Below are 24,341 nucleotides of genomic sequence, written 5' to 3'. Positions count from 1 at the left end.
TGTAAAATTCTAAGGAAATGTAAAGTTGGGATTGAATATTTAAAACTGCAAAATTGCAAATGAGAAAATTGTAATTTACATTAACACAACTTTGTCATCCATATGCATCTAAAGCTTGATCCTCCATGCCCAGGGAATTCCTGGGGCATGCAGGATCAAGCCCTAAAACCTAGGAGCATCTGCCCACGTTTCACTGTTTGCAGAGGTATGCTCCAAGTCAGAATCCCTGAGCATATCTCTGCAAGTGGGGATCCCCAGGATCCCCTTGTTTGCAGAGGCACTCCCAAAGGAACAGGGGTCCAACCCTGCAGGACAATAGACAATATCTGTTTAGCCCAATGAAACATATCAACTGCACCAGGACACATCTCAGCAAAGCTGATTTGCTTCATTTGGCAAAATCTGTTTGTGGTTTGATTCCCAAAACGAGCCTACCAGCTCCTCAAAGCCTCTCTATCTTAGAGCAAAAACAGTTTTCTGAAGGGCATGAATCATGGGTGGGTTGAGCTTTCAGCTTTATTCTGTGCTTAAATCTTTATTCCATCTATCCTCTGGAAGGCTCTCCAGTTGTTTTGATGCCATGCCTTCAACTGAATGTACCCTTTTGACACCAAATGTTAGATGCGTTTTTAATTTAAACACTATTTTCCCCAATACTGTTTGTTGTTTATCCATCCGTTCCTTTAGTGAGGATAGCTCAGCACAGTATGTCCTGAGCTTCACTCGTTTATCTTTAACCGTGGCTTATCTTTCAGTGTTGATGTAACTTTCTGGCACCACACTGATTGTGCACCTGCATCCTACTTAAAGCAAATAAACACCCACTTCCTTTGAGGATGACACTGCACTCAGCTGGGACTACAATTTTTGTCTACTAGTCCAACACCGAGTTCCTCTGAGCTACTTGTTTTCTTCGCTGTACTACACACTCTCCTGGTACTTGCAAACTCTTGCAAAGTGATGGAATCCACTGCTTTTTGCCAAATGTTGGCCATGGTCTTAGCTTATGTAATAAAGTGAATAAAGCTGTATATGATACTGACTGCAGCTTTGATTTCTGCAAGCCTCTATGGCAGGTGTCAGAGTTCATCCTCCATGACCTAATGTTACTCCTTTTGCCAATTCTAGGTGCCCAAGTCAAGGATTCATTCTCTCTCTCGCTCCTCATATGTTTCATTACTCCTCAAATTTGTGAGAGAATTTCACGATTACTTTTCAGTAATTCAAGCAGAGGAGGAAACTATTTTAAAAAGTGCCTCAAATCTATCATTTTTTTATGATGTTTCAAGGAAAATTCAGAAACACCCTCAGGAAGAGAAGGATTTAGAGCTCTCCCTTCAAAGCATCTTCTCACTTTCCTGAGTCACAGAATCAAGCTCTTTCTGACTTATTTCCCCCCTAACACCATGACTATTTCAATGTTGATAGTCCAGTGGAACAGCTTCAACAAAAGGGGCAAAAGGTGATCTTGGCCCTCCTTAACCCATGGCCTGGTTCTTAGGAAGTGAAAGAGAAGATTTAAACCAATTCTGGGTTTCCTGCTTCCTGGGCAAGTACCCTATGGATTAGGGCAGGGGCTGGCAACCAATGGCCTACATGGCCTGATCCAGCCTGGCAAACAATTTCATTCAGCTTACTAAGCCCAGATATTAGTGGCAATTCAGCAGCAGGGAAATTCTGTGAAGGTTAGCAAAAGCAATTTGGAGCCAGGGAAAAGCAGCAGCAGTCAGGTTACAAGGAAGAAAGTTTACATCCTTTTTCAATCTTAGAGGGCACATCCAGATGAGCACACACGTGCATTTCCCCAGGAACAAATAGCAGCGGTATATAGTTGTGCCACTGCTACTCGTACCCAGGGAATGCCTGTGCATGCACGCTCTGGCACTTGGCAAGCAGAGATGTGGAGCAGAAAATTTTGAAGTGCTTTATTTTTCCATGGGAAATTTTCAATTTCTAAAAATTCACTGTTTCATAAAATTCATTAGTAACAATGAATGGATGCCAATACAATATTAGGCAAGCTTGGCAGTTTCAAAGTTGTAAGTAATGTTTTTCAGATAATTATCCCTAGGAAGTGTGTGAGAGAGTACATACATTTTACTGATTTGTAAACAGGAGGGTAAATACATTCACATAATAATCCAAACTAAAAATCAAGTTATCAAGTTATTATTCACCTAATTGGCTGCGCAGGTCAAATGAAAACCAAAAGCTAAAATTCTTATTTCATCTCAGACTGCAAGTGAAAGCAAAACCAAACTAAACCTGTGATTAATTTTTGTTTCACTTGCAGTTCAGCAAGTGTACAGAGCAGTGTCTTGTTTCTTTCCTTGAGTTGGGGGAAGTTGGAAGTGTTTGTATACGATCTGTTAGTTTTTCATGTTTTTGGTTTGAAGTAGTCATAATAATGCCTAATCAGAAAAAAAACTAGTGTGTGGCATCATTATAGTGAAGTTCAAGCCACTGAAGGAAGGAAGTTGGTAGATGTAAATATTGCGGGCAGGAGTATGCTAACAATGCAACAAGAATGAAGAAACATTTAAAAACATGTAGAAACTGTCCTGAAAGAGCAGAAGCCATATACAGAAAGCTAATACAACGAAGTGGTGGAGCAACATCATCTGAGAAAAGTCTACGTCAGGAATCCTATGTAAGTAAACAAATTAATATGTATAACAACACACAGTACACACTAGCATCTATATTGTTTTGCAACATTATGATTTTAAAACTTGTTAATGCAACTCTGGACTTTTATTTATTTATTTAAAATATTTGTATCCTGTTTTTCTGCTTGCACTAAGCACTCCAAGTGACTTAAGCCTAACAATATTTTTTTTAATTACATAATAGATAAATAGTTAACTATTTCAACCCAGCAGAGAGAGCTTAGTCCTCTGGCTGATGGCAGAGGCCAGACTATACTTCTCTTTGGCTCTGCAGCCCCAGGGCAACTGAGCAGCAAGTTGAGCAGCAGAGTGTTCTTTCTGGCAGGGAGGGGGGAAGCAAGCTCCCTGACACTTCTCCTTCTCCTTCTGATGGATGAGGCTGGACTAGAATAGGCTAAAATAAAAATATTTCCCCCCTTTTGTTGCAGGAACTTGGTAGCTCAAGTGAAATAGCAGATTTGCAAAAAGTGGAAAATGAAAATGGTGAGCTGCCAGATCTGGGGAAAGAAGCAACAGGATCCTCACTTTCAAGATCACTGTCACCAGATATGCGATCCACCATGAGTAGCTGTTCAAGACAGTCAAACTTTTAATCAAGCTTTGTGGACGAAATATCAAAAGAAGATCAAGGAAAAGCAGATGAGACATTAGCTTAAACTATGTTTGCAAGTGGTATACCTCTTACAAACTAATTTGTCCATCATCTAAGTTACTGTCACGTTATCACTTATCACATTCCCTCTTAGATAGAGAGTATGACAGAGTTCAAACAATGGTTATTCAAAGGATTGGTCAAGCAGAATTACTGACTCTGATGTCAGATGGATGGACTGATATACAAGGAAATCCTTTATTGAACATTATGTTAGCAACACCTGAACCAACATTCCTGAATGCAATTGCTACCAAAACCTTCTTGTCATACAGGTGAATACACAGCCAAATTACTGAGTGAAGAGATTGAAAGTGCAGGTCCCTCCAGGGTACAAGCCACCCTTGTAACTCATAAGGCAAGAAACATGAAAGCTGCATGGCAAATATTAAAGGAAAAGTATCCTCATTTAATAGTATTTGGCTGTCTTGCTCATGCATTGAATCTTCTGGCAAAGGACATAGTAAGTGTGAATACAATGAAGACAATATTGGCAAACTGCAAAGTGATTGTCAAGGTATTCAAAAATCATCATTTTGCTAATCAGACTTTGAAGAAATTACAGAAAAAGAAGCAGGGGAAGGAAAGTGCACTTTTATTGCCAGGAAAAACTAGATGGGGCTTGGCTACAAAGCGTTTACGTAGTTTGTTGTGCACAAAGAACTGTTTGAAGTGTGCTTCAAATTAATCATGGGATTATTCCCATGAACATTCGGAAGCAGATTTTCAACAACAATGTATTCTGGGTTTGAGTTCAAGGAGCATTCAATTTGCTACTACCAGTTTCAGTGTCTATCAAGAAACTTGAAGGAAATACATCAAGCCTTTCAAATATTCCAGAGATATTCAGACAACTGAATGAAAATCTAATTGGGCTTTTGCCTTTTTTACCTCTATCCAAAAAAGAAGATGTAAAACAAATGTTTAATAAGAGATCTGAGTTTTGCTCTCATCGGGCGCATCCACACATGCAAGCACATGAGCTTGCAGCAGCTCAAATAGAAGCAGTGCAAATTTGAGCCAGGGCTTTTTGCCTCAGCGCACATGATTGGACGTGCACTTTGTTGTGGAGCAAATTGTGCCACTTGGGGCAAAATAACCCTGCCTGGCTTCTCCCGCATCTTCTGCCAGGGGGAGCTAGAGCCCAGGGCCAGCACCTGTGCTGTCCTCAGCAGTATAAAAAGCTGCCCTGTCCTGGCCCCAGCAGTATAAAAAGCCACCCTGGCTCAGGGCTACTAGCTCTCAGGAGCTTCTGGGGCCCAGCCAATTGGAACCTGTCAACACGACCCCTTGTGCCAGCTGGACTGCTGCAGCAGCCCTGAGAGTTCCCTGCACACTCTACCCACTGCAGCAGTCTGGCAGTGGGGGCTGCTGCCTGGCTGTGACCTGCTGTGCACCTGCCAGACCTGGATGGGGACTGCAGAGCCAGTAGAGGCATCTGCCCCTCTGGGCCAGCTGCCAGTGGACTGAGGTTACAGGGTTGGCCTTTGTGCGGCACTACTGCCATTTGTGCCCCCTGCCTGGCCATCTGGGCAGCTATCACCCAGAAGAGGTTCTGGGTGTGGTGGCCTGCTTTGAACTGTCAAAGCATGTCCTCATGGCCCCATTTGGCCGGGAGGTCAGCCACAGCCAGATGGGTCCAAGGTGCCAGCTCTGAGCAGGCAGGGTCCTGCCACTGGCCTCCTTAGCAGGAATTCTGGTGTTCCCTATTGGAAAACTGAAAAATTCCTGATAAAAAAAAAATCCCAAAAATCACCCTCTAAAATACTCCCAAATCCATGTTCCTCCACAAGTAAAACAAAAGACAACTATAGAGAGAGAGAGAGAGAGAGTGAAACACAGACAGCAATCAGTTGGACAATGTTTTATTGATATATCTACAGTGTTAAAGCAAGTCTCTTATCATAATAATAAAGTTAACTCTAAATACAGGTTTCATGAATTCATGAATACATATTTTGCTGCCCTCCCACAGGGCGATGGCCCCCACACAAGGGGTTGGTCCACCGCACTAGGGCTATGGCCCCCCCAACACGGGATTCAGCCCCCACACAAGGGGTTTGGCACTTTCACAAGGGGTTCAGCCCCCCAAAAGGGGCCAAATGGCCCCTGCAGGGGCTACCACCCCCCTTGCAAGGCCCACATGCCCCACCCCAGCACTCCGATTGCTGCCCCACCTGGCCCCATTCCCCACCAGCTGCTGCAGCACCCCCAATGGCCGCCCCACCCAGCCCCACACCCCCAGACTCCCCCAATGGCTTCCCCCACCAAGCCCCACCCCGCAACTTGCACCCCCAGGCCCCCAAGGCTAGCCCCACAACCCCAAGCACCATCACTTAAAAAAAAACCCCAGAAAAAGAACAAAAAAAAAAATGGAAAAAAAACACTCTGCTTACCTGAGAAGCAGGGGTGGGGGGGCTCCAGGGCCTCCTGGCAGAGCACCTCAAGCAGCACGGGACAACACAGGGGCAGGAGGGCCTGGGCTGGGCCGTTGGGGCTGTCAGCCTGCCCCACACTGTGTGGGCAGGGCCCCAGGCAGCCAGATGGCAGCTTCAATTGCTGATAAGTGCTGTGGGGGGTTTTTTGTTTGTTTGTTTGGGTTTTCTTAAGTACAGGGTAGGGGGGCAGCGATGAGGGAGTTTGGGGAGATGAGGCCAGACAGGGCAGGGGCAGGGGGGCTGGAGGGCTGGCAGGGGGAGGGGAACCGGTGGGGGCTGGCAGGGGGAGGAGCCAGCCCTGGCAGGACTTGCGGGGGGCGGCTGGTGGGGCCATCAGGGGTCCCCCCCACAGTCCCTTTCCCCCTCCTCCAGCCCCCCCCGACTCTTTACTCACTGGCACCGGAGCACCAGGGCGAGGGGCAACTATAGAGACACTCTGGCAGCCAGAGCGTCTCCATGGAGGACCCAGCCTTTGGTTGCCCCACTTTTTTATACTTTGTTTTTTTTAGACTCCTGGATATCCAGGGGTCTAATTTTCTCCTCACACTGCAAGTTTGTAGCGTGGGGAAAAAAATTTTGTTCCTGCACATGCCTGTTGCCCCATCTCAAAGGGGTTTGAGGCGGGGCAGGGGGCACGTGTGCACTCATGTGGATGCGTCCATTCAGTTCATCTGGCAGCAAACCTTTTGGATCCTCAACATGGAGGACAACATCTATCAAAAGATAAATTATCTACTGCTCTCAGTACAATTATCGAAGTAGGTAAGCATATCCCCAACATCGATGAAATAGCCGTGATGACAGATATTGCCAAGTACTGCGCAAAAGAAAAACTTTGGAGCAAGGACATTATTTGGCAGGCAGCAAAGAATATGTCTCCTCTCACAAGGTGGAAGGGATTCTGTCACACCCAACTGTTGTCTAGGATTGCTCTAAGGATCCTAAGCATTTCACCAACAGCAAATTCTTGTGAAGGGAACTCGAAGGCTTTCAGCTCAATCAAGACAAAAAGGAGGAATAGACTAACAAACGAATGCAAAATCTCTTGCTTCTGGAGAATCAGTCAGAAGCACAATTAGTGAAGAAGATGCAGCACGATGATACGTTGCCTTTGCCCAGAGACTCATTGGTAAAACCATCCTTAGAGAAAGAGAACGTGGTTCAAGCAGTTCTGAATCAGATTTGCCTCAATCTGATTCTGGAATGGAACTAATAGTTAGTGCAAGTGATTCTACAGATAGTGACAATGGAACTGGAGGTGCCGCAATGACCTCAGATGGAAGACAGTTAAACTCTGTTGATGTAGATGGACAGTATATCATGCACAGTTCTTTCAGTGTGCTAAAATTAGTGTGTCAACAGTTTTCAGTGCCTTCATTTTTTTCTTCAATTTAAACAAACAATGTAAGGGAAGTACATGCTACTGTGTACTGTCTTTACATTTTTACAAGTAATTCAATAAAAATAATTTATTTCCACATAAAGTTTTGAATTTGTTTGAATATAACATTTAAACCACATTAAGTGTGCTGTATTTAATTTTTTTCCTAATCAAATATTTCAGTTCAAATACTTGTGGCTATTGGGACATAAAATTAACATTGGGTACTTTTTTAGTTTTGTTTACTAAATATAAGCCAAATAAACATACTAAATCAGATCACGTTCTATTTAGGGTATTGGACAATTTTTCCAGAAAATTTTCCAATTAAAAAGTTTTCTGGAAAGCCCACATCTCTGTTGGCAAGTTGCCCTGGGTGGGGTAGGAGAGGCTGAGGCCAGCACCTGGGTTAACCCCAGCAGCCTTACCTGGGATCCTGGGGGCTGCCCAGGGCTCCAGCGGCAGCAATGCAGCAGCAGGGAGCCTGGCCAGCAGCTGAAGAGTGGCTCTGGCCAGCCAGGTTCCAGTTTTGGGCGAGACACACTGCCGCCAGATGCACTACCCTAGTTTTTTCTAGCACAGGTTTTTTTGACATTGGGATCTCCCAATGTCAACACCTCACCCTCTGAGCTGCAAATTAGCAACACAGGAAACAGCTGCACATGCACCATGTGCTGTGCCATAGACAGGTCTGCAGCGCCACATACAGCATGTGCGTGCTCAGCTGGATGCGCACAGAAAGGCTGCATTTTCTTTAGTACTAAACTGATCCACACTGCAGCTATTATTTTTGTATCCAAAAAAGACAAACTCTCTTTGGACTCCTCAGTATGCTCCTTAGTTTTCTGCAGCGTTCCCTCATCCAGCACTGTATCAGTTTCAGATCTCATGAAAAAAGGAAGAAAAACTCTTATATATGCATGAGATGCATACATAACCCTAGCAGCATATTTGTATGAAATACCATCTTTTCTCTTTCTTTATTTTTTAAAAGATAATTTGTCCCTAGATTTGCATTTTGGGCATAAATATGCATCATGATCCAACACCCACAACAGTAAACATATTTTAGTAATTCAAATTATGCTCTAAGTTTTTTTTCTATAAATCAAAACAGAAATCTACAGTCCTTTTGCCAAAGAGTGAAATCCTACTTTGTTTGTAAGCACACAAGTCATATCTATAGTATATCAATAGTTTAAGGCAATGTAGAAGATTTGTACTTATCACCATTTGGAACAGAATTGTTACACTCTATGACTGACAGAAGAATTAAAAGATTTCTAGTTGCTGTGAAGTGTTAGAAATGTTAATGACCTTGATATGTCTCTTTCTAAATAATCAAGCTATGCTACAAATGTGAATAATTATGAAAACTGCTTTAGAAGTTACGTAAATAAGGGTTCCAAAATGGTACCAAATTAAATTTAGTATTTAACAAAAGACCAAAAATAAACTGCAGAAAGTATTTTCATTTTAGCATCTCTTTGCTGCCTTTCATACCAACAAATGTCAGAACCCTCTGTTTAGATTTAAGGAGATTTAATTCAAGAAAATGCCTCTTGAAAGATCTCTAAAAACTAGTGTGCTCAACAGGTTAGATCCTCAGCTGCTGTGTAATTGGTGCAAATGAATGGACTTCAAGTGATATTCATTTGTACCGGGTGAATGTCTCACCCAAAGCAAACTGGAAAGGAAAATAGTAATTCAACAGAAATTTAGAGAACAACAGAACCAACCTAATCCTTTATGCAGAGCTTGTTTCTATGAACTTAGTAGTAAATTCCAAACATACATTTTCCCCAATTCATTGAAAAAATGGGAAAAATAACCATGTTACAATAAGAAGGTCTTGTAAACTAAGACTCACACTAAGGTAAAAGAAAAAGAAAAAAGGGGTGAAAGTAGAGGCAAAAGGTAATGGCAAATTAATTGAAGAGGAACATATATATGTACATAGAATTTTATTCCCACAGCAGTAAAATTAGGAGGTACTTTATATTTAATACAAATAGAACCATTGTAAAACAAGAAGCCCCAAAATATTGAAACGGGTATCTGTGTTTGTTATATTTTCACATGCATTTTCTTATGCTACTGCTTGTCCTTGCCCAGATCTTTTCCAAGCATCTATTTGCCTTGTTGGCCTTGCTATTGAAAGACTGACACACATTTTTCTCCCCCTCTACCTTACTTTTTAAATATTCGATATAATGATAATAGGGCTTCATCAGCATGAAAAATCCTGAGGACATTAGCATATATAAAATGGGTGAATTGGAGACTGCTCAGCCTTGGATACTTTATCCTCAATATGGAAGACCCTCTCACTCAGATCAAGTGCAAAACATTTTTTTTTTAAAAAAGAAATAAAGGAAAGTGGATGATAGCTACAGGTTTGGCATATATTACTCCTCAGTAGACATTTTGAGTTGATGGTGACCAGCAGAGATTTAAAAACTGGAGCACTCAAAAAAAAAAAAAGAGGTAGGAAGGTTAAATGAAGGGTTGCATTAGCTAGACAAACCAATTCAAATCTCATATTTGTACCATTTTGGTTTTCCAGACAGAAACCTATCTGAGTCCCCTTCTCTTTACTTTTTTTTGACATCAGTATAGTCATTTTAATTCAACACTGAAAACGCAGACAAAATACTGAGTACAGAACAAGTAACTGTAACATCACCTTCTTTGTAATGGGCTTATCAATTTCTCCATAATATGAAACTAAAAGTAGTGCCAAATTAAAAAAAATACATCCACATTTCTCTTAGTTAGCCCTTTTCTGTATATTAAATGCTGTTCTGCAGCATGCGTGCTGGGAAAGAGAAATTGGAACATTACAGCTATGAAGAGGAAAGGTTCAACAAGTGCCAAGGGTTAAATGCCAACATGTCAATGTGCATTATACTCCCTTAGCTAACCCTCCTACCAAACATGACAATCACAAAATCTTTGGACTTAAGTAGCACCTATAAAAAAAATAAATCAGAGACTAGTAAAGCTAGAAAAGACAACAGAGGAAGGTATTTCAAGATGGAGGTTTCTACCATCTGCTATACAAAAAAAAAAGAGGACAGACTGATATTTAATACCTCCCCCTCTCATGACATATTTAAACATCATTTTTTGCAGGCAATAAAAACTATTCTTTAAATAGTTAACACAAGTATCTCTTAATATTATCTCATACATGAACACATACAAAACCTGACTAACCTGAAAAAAACTCCAAAAACATTGAAATCATAAAATGACAAAAGTCATTGTTAAGCTAAAAGATGCTGGAATTCCTCTACACACTTTCCCTGACATCTCCACACAATAAAATGCAAGGGTCAGTGGTACTGAAACAAGCAAAGGCAGTTCCACTCTTTTGCACTTATGAAAGCGAGTGACCCAAGCTATTATTCCAGTCTTAGGCACTTTTTGTTCTTAATATCCAGATGCAGGAGCTATTTTTTTTTAAAGAAATGACTGCGGACACCTCCTTCACATTTTCCTTTTCTTCAGCATTTTCACTTCATAAAGCTGCAGTCAATGTGTTTTGTGCGTGGTGAGAAGGGAATGACACATTCAGTGGTGGTCTCAGCCACAGCCTACATTGGTGGCTCAAGTAGTCTCAGGATTAGGTCTTTGTGTGTAATGAAAAGATATGAAAAGTCAGTTATTTAAACTCAGTCAAGCTGTTGATTTTGGGGAGGAAAAAGGTTTTGCAATTCAGTTTTCCTCAATAAATCACTGCCCTTTTCCAAGGGCAGCTGCAGATAGCTCACATGTTCACAATGTTCTCCAGAAACAAAACATCTTGATTTTTTTCTTTCAGTCCAACAATGGGGAGGAAAAAGCCAAAATAAGGCATTTTATATGAACTTTTTATATTTGCTAGTTTCATTTGTTGTAGAAAAGTTCTACCTTGTAACTGTAGAAGGAACAAAGGATCCACAATAATTAGGATAACATAAGAGAAAGGGAATATAAAAACAGAACAAAATAGGAAAACAGAAGAGATGGAAAAATGAGTTAATTTGATGATGATGATCATATTAGCCAAAAATGTCAAGTACAACTAATATTAGGTAGCCAACCTGAAATACCTCAAAGTTGATTTCAAGGATGCTAAGTCCTTCAGGTCTATTTGAAGACTGTAACATGTGGATGCATATTACCTCTGGGAATAAGTTCCTGAAGTGCTTCAAAATGGATAGACAAAGATTTAGGCATCAAAAATCAGTGGCCACTTATAAAAAATCAGGGATATTTAAAATATAACTTTATTGAATATGAGTTTATACCATAGATGGTCTTTTGAAACACTAAATTTTATACTATTCTGCAAAAGATTTTTTCTTCAATGAATAAAGCCAATATATTAGTTTATGCTGGACACAAATGGACATTTTAACCACACCATATCTAAACTGAAGGTTCAAGTCCCTCAACCCACTCTACCTGGATAGAAGCTTGTGACCAAGCAGTGCTAACACAGAGTTAGGATACTCTTTTGGCTCAGACATTAAGAAAGATTGTCTGGAATTTCTAGAAGAACCTAGAGGACATTTATACAAGTGCTCTGGGAGTGGGGGTGGGGAGTGCTTTAATTAGAGCGGCTCTGAGAACCTCTCTAATTAAATCACCTGGAACATCAGATGCATCAGTCCCATGTTGAAAATGATGGCGGGGGCATTTTAACTAAAGCTTCTTGAATGAACTTTAGTTTAAAGGACCCCACCATTTTCCAGCCATTTTCCAGCTTGGGGATGCTGATACACATGACACTGAAGCCTACCGGAGCATGGTAATTACTTTCGATTAATCAGTCTATTCCGACGTGCTGCAGTTACCTCACTGCATACGTATAGGCACCCAAAAGTGCCTAAATCCCATTCACTTTTGAAGGGGTTGGCCACCTAACTCTTCCAAGCCCCTTTAAAAATTCCACCTTTTTCATGGTCAATGACACAGATCTGTTAACTAAAGGAAGAAGAGTTGTGATAATCAGGGATCCTGGTTCTGTCTGAAAAAAAATCCCCAATTTTCAGATTACAAAGAGTAACCTAAAATCCACATTTTTTCATGATCAAAATGAAACACCACTCTCTCTCTCTCTCTCATATATATAAGTGGTGTTTCATTTTAATCACAGAAAAATGTGGATTTAGGGTACCTTTTTTTAATCTGAAAATTGGGGATTTTTTTTTAATCAGAGAAAACCAGGATCCCTGGTGATAATTTATATATTCTTTATATAAACTAGTAGTATCTCAAGAACAAAGTCATGGCTAACATCTCATCATGCCAGACGCAGCACAAATATATAACTAGATGAGGGATGAAAAAGAAGCAACTATGTGACACTGATGCTTAAATCCTATTGAAAGTCATTAATGTGCTTTGAAACATCTTGTCCATGGTCCCTGCCCTGAAGAGCTTACAACAGTTGAAACCAGCATCAAATTAATGTAATCCACCATAGGAAAAAGAAGACTGAAGAGTGAGGGGAACAGAACTATGATAAAAATATGCAAGATTTTGTCAAAACGCTGCTAATATAATTTTGTTTTTCAAATATTTGCATTAACATGGTTATTTAAGGGATTGTTTTAAAAATTACCTAAATATATAAATAAATATAGCATTAAATGTAAACGTAAATGATCAATGGCAAAAACAGTAAACATAGCACCTGTTATCTTTCAATAGAGACGCTGGCCTAGAACTTCCTTCCCTACGGAGTCCATCCCAGGCTTAAGGACCCAGATCTATTTACCTTTCTGTAGAAAGGGCCTTTAACATTAATGGCCAGCTCCAGAATCTACTGAAGTCAATTGAAAGACTCCCACTGATTATAACGGGCTTTGAATCAGGCTCCAGCGCATTTAGTTAACTATCACAACCGAACTTTGCACATAGAGACCCAGTTTATATCTGTCTAGGAGGATAGAGTCTTAAATGTTTTCTCAAAAAAAAAAAAAGAAAAGATTTTTTTCATATGCTTATGGAAGATATCATTCCAATAGTTAGTCATGGGCACTAACAAGATCTGTCTCATATCCCTTTAAACATTTATAGAGCAGCACAAGAAAATAGTTTCCTCACATTGTAAAAGGCGAAATCTTCCCTGGTGAAGACCTGCATGCTGAATTTTGGCAAAACAGGGAAAGCAGAACTCACCTGGAACTCCTGCACTTTAATTCTCATATATCTGAGAGTGAAGTACTATTTGGATGTAATTTCAGACTGACAGTTTAGCAAAACATTATCTGTACTATAGCCCAAACACAAAAAGATGCATTTTTGTGCTTCTCATGTGCCCATCGTTCCACTTTTGTTTTACCAACCCTAAAAATATATATAACACATTTCCATTCACTTTAAAAATAAAATCATAAAAAAATTCAGGAAAGATAATGTAAGTTGTTATAAAATACTAGTTTTCAATCAATATAGTGGTTAGATTAATCATACTCAGAATAACTTTAGCCCTGTGATTATAACATGATTTTATAAGGATTTTAGCAATTACCAATGTTACAAAATCCCTGAAGCCACTGGATTTATTTATTTCTATGTATTTCTATTATGTTCATCCTTGTAGTACTTGAGTGCACAGGCACATTTGGTTTATTTGTGCAGGAATGAAACAGCCACTTGTTAATATAGTAACAGACTGGAATGTTTCAAAATGACCCTTACGATAACTCAGAAAAAAGACCAATTCTTCAATGCAAATCCTCTCAAGAAAAGCTTCTGCACACAAAGTAAGATGAACCAGTTACTGCATTGTTTATTAAGTTTCACTTGATTCCTCCTGACAACCATTTAAACAATGAATGTTGGGAAATGTCCCTCAAAGAATCAACAACAATGGTAGGGATCAGAGCTTTTATATTTAGCTAATACTGTTTTTAAAGAGGAGAAAATATTTCTTCCTGAAAGGATTATGGGAAGTCTTATAAAAGACACCTGCAAACAAAACAAGTGACAAAAGATCTTTATAATAATTGATAACGGTCATCCTTCCTACAAATTGATGCTTCCTTAAAAATAAATAATGTCATATACCTTTGGTATTGTATCCAAGATGCACTGACTAATCAGCCCAGCTGATAGTCCAGAGTAGAAAGTTTTACCAAAGAAGACTATGCTGAAGAGGAAGCATTTTTCCTCTCATGCTCTGAGAGACAAAAAGTTAAATGCAAAAAAGCCTATAGTGAAATTCTAACTAACCACGCCTCATTTTATGCCCAACAGAATATTTAAGTGTTGAAAAAAATCTCATTGTAATAGATTGGATATGCATATCTATTGTATTTTAACAAGCTCCTCATGGTTTCTATTACTGTACAATTTCAGAAATCTGTTTTTCACTTGCAAGGCAAACTTGAGAATATGTGCCATAATTTATTCAAATGACCTATTTACAAGAGATTAAGTACTCCTGAACATTAAGCCTTGGATGGGAAACCTTTGTAAATCACAGGGTTCACAATATGGATAAGAAACTTGATAGTGGTTAAAAGAATATTATAGTTGCATTATGAAATGCGTTACTTTTGCATCTCAGATCAGTTTGATTTTGGTACATGTGCAAGCTACTGGCATTGCCTCTATTAGACTACAGCATCTGGGTTCCTACTAGCAATAGTAGTGGCTGCTTGAAGACGAATGTAATATATTACCCCCATTAGTTGGAAAGACCTCTATAACAACCTCCAGCACTGCACAACAGGGCATGAGTCCATCTCCCGACTTGAGTGACAGCACAGGATACTTAACCCTGTCAGATACAATATAAAAAAATTGCCCTACAACTGATTGTTTCCCTCTGTTCCCTTCCCACACTCAACTTCTCACCATCTCTGCTTTCTTTTGTCCCCAATTGTTCTCCCAGTTCTACCCCTCTGCCCACAAACTCCTCCTCTCTTTGATGTCCTGGGAACAATATCAGCTTTTTCAGCAACCCTTGGGAATTGAGCAGAGTGGAGCGGAGAGTTAGAGGTATGGCAGAGGAAGGAGATTGCTGATAAGGGGAGCCAATCAAGTCTCAGAAACAGCAGTAAAAATAGAGCCACACCACCTAATGGTCCACTCTGCCTGAACTTATCCAGCCCTGTGCACAGCAGGGGTAGCAATAAGCATGGTATGCCTAGGAGGCCACTGAGCAGGCAGTAAGTACTAAGCAGAATAAAGGAAGCCAGTGAGTAGGCAGCCGTGTTGTAGCATAAAAGGATGCAAAAGCATTGCCTTAAACCAGCTGAAATGAAGCCATATTTACTGTCTAATGAAGAACAGTTAATAACTCTGAAGAAACGCATATCTGAATCCATATAAAACTGATGGAAATATATAGCTGAAATATAGATTCTTTATGTATTTTTAGAAACCTGTAAAATTCAAAATTTTGACAACTAGAATAAAGAAAATATCAGCAAACACAAAGTATTTAAGCTTCTAATGGAACTTCTCCAAGCAAATAAATAACACATTCCTTCCTTTTTCTTCTCCCAAATGATCTACTGTACTGCGTTTTGAAAAACAGGACAGAAAGCTCCATCAGCCTTAAGCTATCTATGCAGTAGAATAAAAAGATATCGTGTTAAAGCATGTTTTGACTAATAATAGCCTAAATTAGTTTTTCAGAAAATTCTGAGTATTAATACTTTAAAAGATTATTTATTTTCTTTTAATGAATGTAAGGGGAAAAAATTAAACACACAGGTGAAATCTTCATAAAGTGAACTATAAACAGAGAAAATAAAAATGCCCAGTAAATGTGCTATAGAATACATTCTTGAATTGGTAGTGGTGAACCTATAGATGACCTAATACAGCTTTTCCATGTCTAATTTTTATGATACTAAATTCAAAATATTGAAGGCAATAATATAATGTGTTTGTTTTTAGAAACTTTTTGCTTTCTACAGTATTTCATGAAAAGGAATGGCCATGAGGGCCTCCAATAAAACAGAATCACTTTAATGCTAGAAGAATAACCCTTTTCTTCATTACCAAAATCCTCTCTGCTTTGTCCATTTTGATATAAGCAGTAACTTTTCCCTCTTGTTCCTATTAAGACTATTATTTTCACCCTATTACACTAATCTTTTCTTTGTAAATAGCCACACCTGTTTTAATCCAAAAATGGTGTGGTAAACATTTGATTCTTTGTGGAAGTACACACATAATTAGGTTAATCTGTGCGATCTTTTCAAGTGAGTTGATTGTTTCTTTACTGTGGACATATTTCTCATAACAGCAAAAGGCTTGCCAGATTGCTTGGAGGCAAATCAGGAGCAATTTACCAAGCATGTAGCTACTATGAACTGAAATCTTGACATAATAGCAAGCTTTGTATAGCCACTCCTACCTGTCAGTTATTACTCATGTTAGCTTTTTATTTACACAGTAAATCTTGACCACACCCTCCTTTCTCAAGTAAGCACTTTCATTAAACTCAGCTAGTTCTTTGAAAGATATATTATTCAGTTTTATACGTCAACAGAATATAAACTCGTAATGCAATATAATATTCTTCATAAACGTAGTGACTGTATTACCTGCATAAAGTCCAAAAATGTTAACGGAAGCAAATCATCCAGATGGCCAATATCTTTGGAGAAACGGTTTAGGATTCTCCCTATAAAACAGGATTCAAGTAAAAATATGTTGTTTTTTTCTAACGTAATTCATTTCTAAAAAGTCACCAAAATAAAGACAAATTATGCTATGACATCATCGTGATACCCACTAGTGCAACATTTACATACAACGTGAAATGATTCCCTAAAAGTTGTTGTATGGTCATGCCCATACAGGTTTAGTGAGTATCTAGATGGCACCTAAAGCCCCAATTCTGCAAATCTGCACAGTAAAGTATAATTTTAGGTATACAGGGTAATGTTTTCTGGGTGGCATCTTAACAATGATGTATGTCAAACAATATTTTTCTGGTCCTCTTATTCTGGTTGAAAATTCCACTGTCATTAACACTGTATGCAGGTATTGGAAGCCTACCATGAGGACTGCTTCAGCAACTATAGTACTGTCTTGGTTTTTTAAACAACTCAGATTTCCCATAAAAATACAGTAAAATCTTAGTAAACATAAGTTCAAGTTGTAAATGTTACTGAAATCGAATCTGAGTTTGTTTTATATTAATGTATCATTATATTTATATTTATTCAAAACCTTGACAATGCTGATCTTTATTAAAACTAATAACACTATTTTAATCAGTTATCACTGAAGCATTTACACTCTCCTATTTTCTTGAGTTCTACTTGACTGAAAATATTCAGAGAGCAAAAGATCTTTAATAATGAAAATCGAATCTCTATCACCTGTACATAGATAAGTACCAACCTCCATAGTGTGTTGGTTCAACTAATGGGGAAGGAACAACAACCTAAGGAACAGGACTAGCTTTTTACAAGGTATTCAGGCTTGAGCATGCATTTATGCTTCTTTACTTACACATATTTTGGCTTAATTATTGCAAAGAATTGTTTTTACCAGTGAGAAATAGTGGCAACAGTAGAAAAAATAACTCTTTAAGAAATAATAAAATTAAATTAAAAAAAAGAAAAATCAAACCAATTCACTGAACTAAGAGTAAATAAATTTCACATTTTCACAGCGTGCTGGAGCCCTAAGCTGAGGACTGAATAAGCAACAAAAGTAGCCTTCATACAAACATCCTAGTGAAAAGGTGACTTAATAATGTAATGGATAATGAAAAATTATTTGTATGTATCTGAAGAGTACAGCGCATGCTAGTGTTACTTGTTCAAAGGCTCAAGACTGACAGTGGGTGGGGCTGACAGACAAGACGAAACTCTACCCTGGACAAGTTACCCTATGCCATTTTTTACCTTCTAACATGCTTGCAAAGATTAATGTTCTGTATTATCTATTCTGCCATGCTCTTTCCTCATGGGGATCTATGGGGATCTCTGAGGCAGGTGCCAGCAGGTGGTGACCTTGTTACACAAATCCAGTGAGAACACACAGGAAAGGTGAACTGGGAGTACAGGGCTACCACCAAGACCTCCATAAAGGTGGCCTGATGGATCCAATCTGCTATCTATTTCATATTGGAATGGACAGAAAGAAAACAACCCCACAAAGAAACCCTCATTAAAGTCTCTTTCTTCTTGACACCATACCCACCACTCCCTCCCCCCTGGCCCCTTGAAGGTTTTGATGCAGAAGGAACAGCTCACTCTGTAAAGCCTTTGCACTGCAGTTTGGTTCCTGAAGTTTGGTTGTGGCTTGGAGGCAATCCATTGCCTTTAAGACCCTCCGACACTGTTTACAACCACAAGAGATTTGGCTTTCAATGGACACATACTTTTTCACATTGTCAGGGAAAGTCAGGAGTGATGTTGCCCACAGTGCACTACATCTTATTACTCATTACTATGGGCCAATGAAGTTGGGAGCCACTGATCTCAAGTCACATTCCAGGATATCTTCAGAACAAAGTGGTACCAACAGGATTTTTAAGGGTGGGGAGGGGAGGAAGAAGGGGCAGGGCTTAAAATTTAACCTGTATTTCACAGGAAAATTCCACAATGACCTGTATAAAAGTAATATATTGGGAAGAAACTGAGTATAATTGACAGCTCAGTGGACTGGAAACTTGGGGAGATATGGGTTATATTCGCAGCTCAGCCACTTGCCTGATGCAGAACTTGAGTAACCTCATTTCTCCTTTGTATGAAAGGCATCTGACTTCCCGTAATAAATGGGGACTGAGATGCTGAACCCCCTTATAAAATTGTTTTGTGAGCTCTTTATGACAGTCTCTGTGTAAGATCCTGTTGTTACAACAGCCCAGAAAACTGAGCTTAATTCCATTTTGAACTTTACTTTGCCATTAAACATACACTAACTTTATTTATAATAATGACAGAACTGGTGGCAGAGCCTGGTCTTTGAGAAATGACTCCCACAATCAAAAGCAATACACCTGGAAGGCAAAGGAGTTCAAATTGGATTTCTTTCAATACCAGCAATACAATGAAGGTTAAGGCTAGCAGTAACAAGGAGCATAGGATACCCTTACCACATGATTCTGCAAGCTGGAAAACACAGTCAAATTTGTTCCAATAAAATACTATGGTCAGTCTGACAGATGGGAAAATAATATGTTGTTCCAATTACACATCAGCCTCTCAGTTTCTGGTGGTTTTAAGATGACAGCTTTATCTACTGACTTAGAATCAAGTAATCCAGAAAGACCCAAAAGATTAAATGCAGTAAAAATACTAAAATAAAATGTACTCGTAAAAAAAGTCTGAGGTAGTATTTTTATTGTAGACACAAAAAGTCAAGACTGCTGGGGGCCCAAAATATAGGTTAGCTCAGTGTATAAGTCAAGTATGAACTTTATGGTTCTTTTGGAGGAAAAAAAATACAGAATATGGTAGTTTAACTTTGTACTTTTGATGATGAGGTCTTAAAGGCTAGAGGGCATAGACAAATTAGTAACAAATTGTCAAAACACTTTATCCCTTTGAAGTTTCAATACTGACAGCATCTGAAATTTCAGTTCTCAGAGGTTTATATAGCAATATACAAGTTAAATATGAAGAATTTGAAGAGCTTTGTTTGTTTGACTATGGAGAGGCTTTTGACAACATCCCTTCGCTCAAAAAATTCAGGGCCATAGATACACATGAAAGTCTCTTAGAGCATACCACGCTAAAGTTCACAACAACTTCCAGAAACTAATACACCAGAATGTTCTCATTAACAGTAACATCTCTTTTTACCTAAAGTTATTTGATGAATATAAAGCCAAGATAAAACCAAGCTGGCTTGAACCATTCTAATGATTCCACTAGTTTGAATATTTCCTCCAAATATCTGCATCTCTAGACTAACAGCTATTTCAGTCTCATGTGTAAGTAAGTTGCTAATTAATTGCCAGAATTGTATTTTGGTGATTGCCCTATAAAACTGTTAAGTATAGTACTACTTCTACAGAATGCTTTTGACAGAGCTGCTGGTATGAAAGAAGAAATTAATCTGACATTATCAATAAAGTGTAAAAACATCTTTTAATCTGCCTAATCCTCTTTCAAATGTAAATACAGTAATTCTGTAGAATGACAAGACTAAATTATAACTAAGCAAGAAAACACTCAGTTTATGAACAAGACTAAACTTGAAAGCAATGGGCCTTTGACAACCCTTCCTATAAAAAGCAGAGTAATTTAAATATCCTGGAGATGGATCACCTTACTCTCAAATACAATATTCAGGTCTCTGTGAGACGATAGGATTTAAATATTTTTGGAAACATCCAAAATTATTGCACAAAGTTGTTAATTGCCTATTCACTATTCCTGTCCTTTTATACATGTGACCTTTCATTGAGACCCTCTACACATGCAGGTAAAGGTGTGGTGGGATCTAATGTGTGATCCACACAATCACATCTGTTGCTGTGGCACACGTGCTCCTCCTCTGCCAGAAGGCACAGAGGCATACCTGGGAGCCTCCTCAGTTGACAGGGCTCTCAGCCATGGGGGCACCCCCACAGCTGGGAGACCCCCAGAAACTGTCATCTCCCAGCCAGTGGAGTGCAAGGACCTCTACCCCACAGGGCTGGAAGCCCTGTCAGCTGGGACCTGCCAGGCTGAGGGGCTCACATAAGCCTGCAGCCACAGGGGCCCCTGGCCACACATTCAATTAATGGCATGATAGGAAGCAGCTACAAAGCTATTCACACATTTGTGGACTAACATTGTAGCTTGTTCCTCTTTTTATCACACCACAAACTGATTGAATATATGGCCAGGTGACCACGTAAGATACGATTAACTGCTTAATCACACCTTAGGTGTAACGTGTAGATGGGGACATTAAGATCACAAAAGTCAATTGCTTTTTGCCAAAAGTTTCATGTTTTCTTTTCCTAGTTACATCAATAAATTAAAAAGATGACAAGCAACAAGGCAATGCTGCTTCAATTCTGTGCGTGTTGCTTTTATCTTAGTTTTACTCCATGAGATCAAAATGAAGCCAAGATGCTTACATTAGACCAGGGGCGTTAAGCACTTTTTCCAGAATATTTTGGGCAGAGGGCCGCTTACTGAGTTTTGGCAAGCCATCAAGGGCCACATAAATGGCAGTCCAGGGCAGATAAATATTAATTTTCTACATTTTTTAGGGGCCCCACAAGCCGGATAGAATGGCCTGGTGGGCCGCACCCGGCCCCCGGGCCGCATTTTGCCCACCCCTGTATTAGACCCTGTTCAGGAAGTTACACCTTTATAACACCTCTTTTACTACTTTCTGAACAGTAAAATACTGATGCTATAAGCAAAAGCCATCAGAAGGAGCAGTTATAGACAGCAGTCTCCTTTCAACCATTAAGGCCAAACGCATGAATTATGGGCACTGACAGACATGGCAGGGGGAATGGGGTGGAACATGCATAACTGGAAGAAGGAGTGCATTACTGTGACCTAGCTCTGCAGTGCCTGTATAGATTGGGCACTTCAGTGGGGCTTTTATCTAGACCTGAGTCAATCAGATATTAGATAACAGAGCCAAAAAAGCACCAATAAAGCACCCAATTTGTACAGACATTGGGAAAGCTGGGTCCAACTGATGCAATGCCTCTTCTGGGCATGTGTTGGGCTTGGTGCTTGAATATGCCAAGTGCCGTTTTGTTTTTTTTCCATGTCTGCAAGCAGCCCCTCTGTTATCCCTTCCCCCTTCAAAAAACTAACAAAACAAAACAACAAGCACCCCAAAACCTTAACTCTCATGATGTTGTACTGAGAAAGACTGCAGTATGTTTGTAAGTAAAAAAATATAACATTTCATAACATATTAAGAAACTACTTTCTGGAAACAAATGGTGCATAACTAAGCAAATGCCTTATTAGCCATGCAAAAGAAAAAGATTCTAGATAAGAAAGCAAAGCTAGTGAAGTCTAAACATTTTCACATGGATATATCTTATGTGCATATCAGCATTTGCTAAATAAATTTGAACAGGATAGACTGCAAAATTATCCTACCAAATAACTTGTCTCTAAAACTTAAGTGTGGCTCCTATTCTATTGCCATTTCCAGACACTTCCTTATGTTTCAAAAATCCCCAGGTTCCTGATATGAACTGAAAGTATGCCTGGTCTATGTCTGGTATCTCAGACACGTGAGTGTATTTGTAACAAAATCCCGCCTAAGAATTCACACACATTTTCTAGCTATGGAATTTTTGCACTCACCTACATGCAACTTATAATTGTTCAAACAGTATTTAAACAGTTCCTTAAAGGCAAAACATATACTCTAACAATCTACTACTTGTACAGCAATGAGATGCATAAAAAATACTGATGAAGAGTCTCTTTATAAATCAATTCAGAAATCTTTAAACATACCAGTGTTGCAAAAGTGCTTGAATCTGCAAAAAAAATACCTGCTATTTTTGCTACTTGGAAATTTCTATGTGCTTTGTGTAATGTCAGTAGCAAGCTGCAATGGGGAATGTGCTCACTTCAGTAGTTCCATGTATGTTATTACATTAAATAACTTAATCAGAACACACACTGTTCTTAGATTTCTTCCAAAGTAATTAAATAACTATTCAATGCCAATTAATCACAGTTAAATAAGGGTCTGTCACCAAAGTGCTATGTACACATTTGAGACTATTTAATGGTCAAATACTTGGCAGTATCTAAGTTAAACAATGATTCATTAAACCTCCTTTGCTACACAATGGTTAGGCTAAACTTGAAGAGAAAGAATCGAAACTCTTTTGTTCTGCTTGAAAAAGACATCAAACCTCAGAGTGCGATATTCTTTTCCTACTAACTCTGTAAACTGCTTTAATTGCATGAATCAGAATGTGTTCAGGTGCTCTATATCCACTTTTATTCTGCAGGTGTTTGTTGGTTCTTCGAAATAGGTATTCAAATCTTTTCACTGAAATAATGAAAATACTTAATGCACTGCACCTATCCAAAATGTTTATACATACTTTATGATGAAAGGGATATAATCCAAACCAAACCAACAGTTATGATCTAAGCACGAGAAAAGGAAAGTTTGGAGTAACTAAGATCTTTGGCAGGTATGTCCAAGTGCTACCCTCAGTATTTAAAATTACACAATCCAAATTCCAAACATCAAGAAATTTAGTCTTTAAAATAAATTTAAAAAAACCTAGCTATAGTGATTTGCTGGCTGGCTGGTGGATAAACCAAAATATTCCTTTACAACAGGACAAACTGGACAGACTAACTTTAAAGTCTTGTGTATAATTTATGAGGCCAAGTCAATGTATATTTCAGAATTAGTTTGTGACTATCTCTTTGGTCTGGTGATACTACTTTCTAAAGATAAACATCTTTCCTTTGTAACTTTAACAATTTCATACAAATGGGTCTTGATACCTCATGTATTGTCTTGCATGCTACATGCCCCAACTAAGACGCACACCTTGCTTTTGGAAGACAAAGTAGAAAAAACAACATGATTCCAGAGTCATGGCAGAGAGATGACCAACTGAATCACCCTCCTCAAGCTTAATAGCTGCTTCAGACAAAACCTATAATGCTAAACTTTTCACTCCAGTGCCAAATTGGTAGCAGCTGAAAGCTACCCGCCAAGTCGGCAGTAGTTGGGAAAGGGTTAATACTGGACTCCACCCCTTCTGCTTTTTGGCTCAGAGACAAGCTGCAACCATCAGAGCACATCTTCATGCTTCTATTTCACACAAGATATAATCCAATTTCACAGGGCTGATATTTGGGGGGAGGGGGGGGGGGGGGGGAGGGAGAAGAAGGGTGACTGCGCCCAAAACCTTGATAAGAACTTTTTTCCAACTACTCAATTGGTCTAATAAAAGATACCACATCTACTCAAAGAACCTTGCCTTCCTATCTCCTTAGATCAACATGGCTACAACCAAAAACCCAGCTCTTTATATTAATGGCATTTCATTTTAATCATGGAGAAATGTGGGTTTGGGGTTACTTTTTTCAACCAAAAATTGGGTTTGTTCTTTTTTAAAAAAATCAGAGAAACCTGCTTACCATACATAACTGATAAACACATTAGCAGTCACAAAACATTAATCGTAAAGCTAATTATAAGTCATTTATAAATATTTATGTTTTATATTAAATTCAATTTATACAATATGGGACCAAAAAGCAATAACAATGCAG

At 39.0% G+C, this 24,341-nt stretch overlaps 1 protein-coding gene across 4 annotated transcripts in view; it reads right to left on the bottom strand.

The window, feature by feature from the left end:
• Positions 1-24,341, bottom strand: part of ABCC4 (ATP binding cassette subfamily C member 4) — a 259,297-nt gene that overhangs the window by 86,785 nt on the left and 148,171 nt on the right. For all 4 annotated transcript variants that reach the window (XM_019486948.2, XM_019486949.2, XM_014597004.3 and 1 more), the window contains one exon: positions 16,701-16,780. In XM_019486948.2, the coding sequence (XP_019342493.1) occupies positions 16,701-16,780 (80 nt within the window). The remainder of the gene's footprint in view (positions 1-16,700; positions 16,781-24,341) is intronic.

This window comes from Alligator mississippiensis, chromosome 1, assembly GCF_030867095.1.
Source record: "Alligator mississippiensis isolate rAllMis1 chromosome 1, rAllMis1, whole genome shotgun sequence".
Classification (NCBI taxonomy): Eukaryota; Metazoa; Chordata; order Crocodylia; family Alligatoridae; genus Alligator; species Alligator mississippiensis.
The sequence above is the reverse complement of the archived record's forward strand: the minus strand, read 5'-3'. Positions and strand labels throughout refer to the sequence as shown.